This window comes from Amblyomma maculatum, chromosome 3 (assembly GCF_055883805.1).
Source record: "Amblyomma maculatum isolate TAMU_Amacu chromosome 3, ASM5588380v1, whole genome shotgun sequence".
Classification (NCBI taxonomy): Eukaryota; Metazoa; Arthropoda; class Arachnida; order Ixodida; family Ixodidae; genus Amblyomma; species Amblyomma maculatum.
Genome location: NC_139346.1, coordinates 90784783 through 90792328, shown reverse-complemented (window position 1 = coordinate 90792328; position 7546 = coordinate 90784783). Strand labels below are relative to the sequence as shown.

The 7546-nt window shown below is 44.4% G+C and overlaps 1 protein-coding gene across 5 annotated transcripts; it reads left to right on the top strand.

Annotated features, from left to right (window-relative positions):
* The first annotated feature begins 1047 nt into the window (after positions 1–1047).
* On the top strand, positions 1048–6949 carry LOC146195261 (P2X purinoceptor 7-like). Of its 5 annotated transcripts, none has more exons than XR_014705990.1 (4): positions 1510–1777; positions 1868–2030; positions 3839–4018; positions 6509–6949. XR_014705990.1 is itself a non-coding variant. In XM_084597735.1 (3 exons), the coding sequence occupies exons 2-3, from the start codon at positions 1584–1586 to the stop codon at positions 6675–6677; spliced, it is 363 nt and encodes a 120-aa protein (XP_084453861.1). In that variant the 5' UTR covers positions 1048–1480; positions 1559–1583; the 3' UTR covers positions 6678–6949. The 5 variants fall into 5 exon arrangements, 2 of the variants coding, with proteins under 2 accessions (XP_084453861.1, XP_084453860.1); XR_014705989.1 differs by having other exon boundaries at positions 3839–4156; XM_084597735.1 differs by lacking the exons at positions 1868–2030; positions 3839–4018 and adding an exon at positions 1048–1480 and having other exon boundaries at positions 1559–1777.
* Positions 6950–7546: the final 597 nt, after the last annotated feature.

The following is a 7546-nucleotide window of genomic DNA, read 5'->3' as shown; positions in this document are numbered from 1 at the left end:
GCTACAAGCGATATTGTTCTGTGGATATGGTCAATGGTTCAGTTTAATCTCTACCCAAGACACGGTTTTTGTTGGCGCGCCATGAAAGTAAAACTAAAAAAAAGTAGTGCATTATTCAGTGATATCGATGGGAGAAAACAAAACCGATGTGGCCCAAGTTTAATTGGATCTCCATTTCGATGCATCTTATATAACCCTTAGAGAAAAAATCTCGCACTAATTAAAAAAATTAACAGATATCATCAACAGCTATGAACTTCCGCTAGACTATTGTAGCTAACTGGCAGAAACAGTTGCAGCCATGTATACATTTGCTCTTTACTTTTTGCTAAACATGTTCAGGAGATGACATCAGTAGCTGATGCCAAGACATAATCGAGGATATAAAATTCATTGGTGAATCAAATGTGTAAATACATTGAAATTTCGCAATGCGGAATCGAATCCTCTCGACGGCCACTTTTCTATGGAGGCAAAAAGCAAGGTTCCCGCGTGCTTTGCAGTGTCAGTACACGTTAAAGAATACCAGGGTGTCGAAATTTCTGGAGTCCTCCACTACGGCGTTTCTCATAGCCTGGTTTGCTGCAAGACTATAAACCCCACAAACCAGACTAAATCGAATTTTTAAGAGAACAGTTTTACACCTTTGACATGGAGTGAAGTGTTCTATCTGGATTCCTGGACATACGAAAAAAATCTCTTGACAGCTTGTTTGCATGAAGTAGTAAAACATGGGATAACTTGGCACAATAAGCAAACACCCTATCAGATCATTTACACAAAAATGCTATGCAAAATTCGTGTACACACAAATGCAAAAACCATGGGTGATATACTTTGCCTGCCACCGAGTCCAAATTTGGAATCTTTAAAAGCAGATTAAATAAGATACCATTTTACATTTTTTGTGTGCCGTTGATTGAAAGTGCACTTAAAGGGCCCATGAAAAGCTTGAAGCCGTGCTTAAGAAAGGCGCACGAGCGGTCGGCGTGCCTTCGCTAGTCAGCAAAGCGCAAAAAAAATTTAGGCTAACATCTTTAATAGCGCAGATATTCCATATTAAAAATGACGCTCCTCCTCTCCCGTCACTGTAGCCCTCAACTCATACACGCCGATGCGCCGGCCAAAAAAAAAGAAAATGTCCGGGCCGACGCCCCGCCCATAATGCGTCACGAAGTGACGCCACCGACTCTCGGTTTGTTTACTTCCGGTAGTGCTCCGATTTTTTCCCCTTCGTGTTTGCGGAGCGGCGGTTCGCGTGTCGGTCGCCATGGATCGCATGGATCCCGAGCTCGAAGCGAGGCTGCGTGAAGCCGCTGCCGAGCTGGACTTTGATCCATATGATTATACTCCGTTTCGTGATCCGCTAGACAGCGACGACAGCAGCACGCCATCGACTGGCCCTTCTGAACCACCCGCTGGCAACGGAGACGACGGCCTACTATGATGCGTTCCGTGGCGCACGCGCCACTGCACATAAGTTATTACAACTTTCTTATTTCACGAAATGCCATTTCGTGTTTGCTTCGCGGCCTTTTCACATTTTACTTATGCGCAGGTGCCGCTGCGGCCGCTGCGAAAGCATGCCCACACCTGAAGAAGATGTGTGCTGCCGCAGCATGCCGGAGGTGCTGGTGGTGTGCCAGCAGGACGGCGGCTGCATTACGATCCACCCAGCGTTCCAAAGCGTGTGCCTAACGCCCGAAGTCCTTCGGGCTGTGCACATTGCACGAGAGGAGGAGGGAGCGAACATCGATGGAGACGGAGATGTAAACAAGTAGGTAGTGCGGAAGCGTCAGGTGACAGATTCGCATTATTTTTTTTTTTTTGTGTATGATCCGTTTACTGTAAAGCGTGGTATTTTCAGGCAGCACCGCTTCATAGCCTACCGCTTGTTTACCAAGTGGATTTGGGGCAGGCTGGGCGAAGGCAACAGGGTGGTCCTGCCATCCTGCGTCGTTTGCCGGGTTCGGCGTGAATTTCCGTCGGCGAGCTACATGGGATTCAGGCACCCTCCCCTTTAATCTCAGGTGATTGTCGCTTCACTGCATGCTGTATTCTAAACTTTATCACGTGTGCAGGCGCACTGCTTCGAGTGGTGCATGGAAGTGCGTTTATTTTTAAGGTGGAAAAATAGAGAATGCTATTTTATGAACGCCAAGTTATGCACTGCGTCAAGTGTCTGTTTTGTGGCACTGTTTAAGAACAGACATCTCATTCCTCTAAAGTGCCAGAACTTGTAGATATCTAAGCAAGAAAGGTGTAGAACTGTTAGTTAGTGAAAAATAAAGCCTGGGAAGAAAATTCAAATCCTAGTAAAAAAAAATACACATCCAAAAACAATCCAGAATGGAGGACAATGCCGAGCATCGCCAAGTCTGCTTGAGCACATGCTTCTAAGCATCTACCGTAAACATTCATTTATTTGGAATGGAATTTTATAGAAAAAAAATTAAAATCGAAACACAGAATGCTTATGCCGAGGCAGCACGAGCATTCTGTGTTTTGAATGATACCGAGTGTGTGAGTGCTCAATACTGACACAATGAAATGAGTGCTTGAAGGTTTGTTTATTGATACTCCTAGCCGTGAATACATGACAACAGATCGCAGAATACATCCATTCCAGCAGTGGAGTAATACAGGTGAAGCACAGATCAAACCACAACTCTTGTTCCTGCATTTGCTGATCTGAATTATTAATTTGAATTTATTTCCAGTCTAATACGCTTGCAGAGTGTTACATTTCTTATCTCCAAGCTGCAGTAATAGCTGGTCCCTTTCAGGTGTGTTTGCCAAAATGTAGGGGCAGCACTGCATATTTTCAAAACGTTGTGCAGGTTCAACCGTCCTTGAACCAAATTTCATGAGCGTTAGCCATTGGCCGCAGTCACAGCTGCTGCTGCCACTTCGATCTTGGCTCGCTTGCACTCTTGCTCAGCTTTTTGGCAATGGGCTAGTCTGGCTTCTCTTTGTTCAATGGTCTCGGCAGGCTGTCTGGCACGGTTGCAACCTCCGTCTATAGTGAGGTGGCGTATGTGCATGGTGTATTTCCGTAAGTTTCATGAAGGAGAAGGAGTAGATGAAACATTAAGACGATGATCATTGTAGCGCACGAAAATGTCTTGCAATTAGAAATTGATGGAGGCGATGTTTACTGTACAGAGGAGAGTGTGTTGTAGTTTTACTACGAGGTGTGATAGGTTGTGGCAATAGCATAGTGCTGTCATGTCTAAGCTATAAAGATGACATTGTTTGCTGCACAACGTGAGAGTTCAAAGTCAACATTGCATTCACTTTGAGGTTTGTGCACGGGAGAAGTAGAGCGGATGCTCTAAAAGCCTTATTTTAGCTGTCTCGGCTATCACCAGCTGTCATGCCTGGACATAATTCCCTATTTCTTGATTATCAGCTGTATCTAACTGTGCATTACATCGCTCTCCTTTCACAGTGAATATATGTACACAAATTCTGCCAGCTAAGGTAGCCACTGCTTCTCATTTTGTAGCCTGTACCGCAGGAATCACTTAGTTGGGCTGGGAGACCTTGTCATTGCCTGTTCTAATATTTATCCCTCTGGCATTTTATAGAGCGAGGAGCTTCTTTCATAATTCATTCATTTGGCACTGTTGATAAGGATGTTTTTAACTTGTTCTCTTGCAATTTCTGGGGCCTGAACTTTGTTGACAGCTTGGCTTGTTATCTTGCTTCCTTGAGATCTGTGAATATGTTTCTAGTTTTTACTGTCGCTTTTCTATCTGCATATCTCCTCTTCTGTGGCTTCTTTTCATGGTCGCTTTTTCCAGTGTTGGTGTTTACATTTTATTCATCTGTGCAGGATAGTCAAAGGAAAACGAAAGGCAGTATAGAACAGAGCACCAGATAGAAGGAGCAGAACTGAAGAATTTACAGCTTTGCAGAAAAAGACCACGATGAAATTTGCAAGGAGAGAAGAAGGGAGCACTTATCCAAGGGGAAGAGGTCATCTGCCTTGGGGCAGAGCATTCCGACCAGTTACGTGGGTGTGTGATGGTGGGCTGTCGGCTTTGACGGTTCCAAGCGGCCTCCACTGGCTTCTGCTTTGGTTATGTGGGCTGAGGCATTCCCAGTCTACGGTACGAGCAATGCACTTTGCAACACACTCTCATGCTGTGCAGTAAGCATCCTTCTCTTCATCAAGTTCAAACTACAACATACTGTTCAGCTGTGCGGCAAACATTGTGATCTTCATGAAGTACTATCTGCACCACTCCTTCATTTAACCTGGGTAAATATGGCATACACGTACGCCATCTGGACGAGTGCGGCCGAGGTTTGCTAGCGTAGTGTCGGACCAATTTAAGCAGTGTGACATAATTCGCAGTGGTTTCACATTACTGCACCTAAGCAGAATTGAGTGCACTCATGCAATTTCTTTTGGAGGGGGGGGGGGGAGAAGTTTTTTTCACTGCACTAGAGTATGCAGGTTGTGCCACAAATTTTTCTCAAAGTTGGCAAATCCCATGAATCCTTGCAGCTCATTGACCTATTTGTAATTTTTGTAATTTTTTAGCATATGTAATACCTTTCCTGCAGTTTTTTTCTGTTTTATATTGTCACAGACCCCGCCTTAACGATTAACAGAGGCGCGGGATCCACTTTACGGTCACCCGTCGTCCCTCTATGAGGTTTGAGAACACAGTTAAAAGTTAGGCCGGTCAACCAGTGAAGTGCGTGTGTTGGTGTGTGATCAAGGAATAAATTTATGCGTCACTTTTTTAACACACAATGGGAACATATATAGGTAGTAGTCCAAATTACACTGCATAAAAAAATTAATAAAACACCAGGACATGATAGTAATAAAAAACGACTCAATAAATGACAAGAGAAAAAAACCGACAATGAACAAACGCTGCGATAAAGAAGACTATAAAATAACAAAGCAAGTATTCCAGAGATAGTAAGTAAGGGCGAGAGTTACACAAAAACACAGCGTAAAATACTAAGCCAGGTCAAGGTTTAAACAAAGCCAAAAAGAATATTCAATTAACCGACAGTCTGTAGCAAAACGGATTCTCACAGCCTTCTTATCTAATGAAGTATCGTAATCGCAGAGTTGGCCGGTAGCGGCGGCCGTACAGGGAGTGGGGATGACAAGTTGGTCGTGGGCTGGGTGAAAAAAACAAGACACTTTCCTGGAGCAAGCAGCCACGAGAGTAAACGTTTTTGTATAGCAGGCCATCACATAGGCATAGGCAAAACTGGCTGTTCGAGGTTGGGTCTTGAGCAGCAGCTAAGAACGACTCCAGATGCTGATCGGTGTGTTCCTCGGTTCAAAAGGTATGAGTATTTGGAAATCTCTGAGATAAAGCAGTGACGTAATGATCAAAGTTGTCCGCGTCGCATTCCGTCGTGGCAGGTGGCAACCAGGAGAGGCAGTCTCCATCTGCGTGCCGTCGGCCACTTTTGTATGAAATGCTGTAGTCGTATTCTTGCAAGCGAAGTGCCCAGCGGGCTAGGCGACTAGACGGATCACAGAGATTGAGTAGCCAGCATAGGGAATGGTGATCGGTTACTACTACGAAAGGCTCTCCGTACAGGTAGCAGCAAAACCGCTGCACGGCGAAAACAACCGCGAGACATTTCTGCTCGGTGATGGTGTAGTTGTGCTCAGTCTTGCTTAGAGTCCGACTGGCGTAAGCAATCACATGTTCACAGTCGTCATAGCGCTAAACGAGGACAGCACTGAGGCCTATGCCACTTGCGTCCGTGTGCACTGAAGTTGGAGCAGAAGGGTTGAAATGCCGTAAGATAGGATGTGATGTTAGGAGGAACCTCAGTTGTCGGAAAGGATGAGTCGCATTACCTCACCGACTTGAACTTGTGCAGTGTGCAAAATGGCTCCATTCTGCACAGCTAGTACACTGCAAGTCATGTACTTTGCGCTGTAGCCTGGCGAGTCACAGCGACCATCCCCTGCCAGGTCTGTTGTTGTCCCTACAAGTTCACTAGCAAGTTCTGCTTGCCTTTGCTGAAAAAGCTGCAAAGAAGGAGATGTTCAATTTAGAGTCTACAAACTTGCAGTCATGTGATTGCCTTAATGCATATTAGGATGAGGGGGGCAGGTTTTAAATGCTGCATTGCTTTTCACTTTTCTCACAGCACATTTACTAAAAAAAAAAATATTGCAAAAATTATGCCTTCAGTACTAGAGCATGCAGCTGGTCTATTAAACATGTAGCCAAAGGCAACAGAGATGTGCAGTAGCAGGTGCATTGCACTGCAATGCCTCCGCTGTTGCATATATGCTGCATTTTATATGTTTTATATGTTGCATTGTAGCTTCAAGTTGTTGTCATGAAAGGATGCGACATCTAGTTATCGAGTTAATGACATATACTTTGACTTGAATGTTGTATGAGAGATATCCTTATTGTCAAACCTCATTTCTGGCAGGTAGCAAGTATGCCCGTTGGTAGTTGTAGTAGGTCCTCTCTGTGATGCCTTGCACCCCAATGGATTGCAGGAACCGAAGAACTGAAGCTATACCGCAGCCAGAGAACAAGATGCCTGCAGCCAGGAGGACATTTCTTGCTGCTTTTCCTTCAACCAGTGGTTGGCTTTTTCAGAGGAAAGAATGCTGCAGTGAGCATGTCCCCTTCACAGTCACAAGGCTTCCCGCTATGCTAAAGTAAAGGGTTCTTGTTTGCCCGCACATTGTTCAGGTCTCAAGAAGCTGCCGCAGGCAACCCTCGAACACAAGGAATTTTCGCTCTTTGTAGAGGGGTTCCTCAATCGCTGACTGGGCCGTTTCATCCTGATGGTCGCTGAAAAAGAAGTGCAGTGATGTCAGCGATTGGTGCCGTGTGATTGTTAATATTATGAACTAATACGTAGCAGCCGTGGATGTTCATCTCGGAATGTCTTGGCTGTAAAATGTGCTAAATAAAGCTGCTGTCAAAGTTTATAGTAGGTATGCATTTTTTTTTTCATTCTATCAACAGGGAACAGAAAAATGCCATGGCAAATTAGGTACACTTTAGGGCTACGCAACTTATATTTTTTTCACAACAGAATCAAATATCCTTGTGCATCTTAGTGACTTGTTCAAATATTTGTGCAAAATTAAACTTCAAAGTGCATGTGATGGCTCCGTAGTAGCTCTAAAGACAGCACTAATGTACACTAGGCAGACACAGCATGACCATATTATGTAAGGAAAAATTGCCCTTTTGCTACCTGACGCAACTGTGAATAACCTAACACCACGTCCGAGATTAGTGGTGTGCAAGGTATGTATGAGGCATGGTCTCTATAGACTCATCAAGGCAATATTTGTTGACCCATTGTGAGTATTACCACATCCTTAATCATGTCAAGCCATGCATGAGAGTTATGAACGCTATCATTCGAATGGACTGTGTCACAGGGAGGGTATATTTGCAGGTTTGAATGAGTGAATATGTGACACATAGGTGACGTATTTCGTCAAGTTTTCTTTTTTTTTTTTGCCTAATGAACAGTGCTTAAATGACAAATTTTCTTGCCTGCCATAGCCAGCAAA

Coding starts and splice junctions, on each gene's coding strand:
- LOC146195261 (XM_084597734.1), top strand. CDS start 1,551: ATGCGCAGGTGCCGCTGCGGCCGCTGCGAAAGCATGCCCACACCTGAA. Junction 1,778..1,867: donor GGAGACGGAGATGTAAACAA/GTAGGTAGTGCG, acceptor TGGTATTTTCAG/GCAGCACCGCTTCATAGCCT.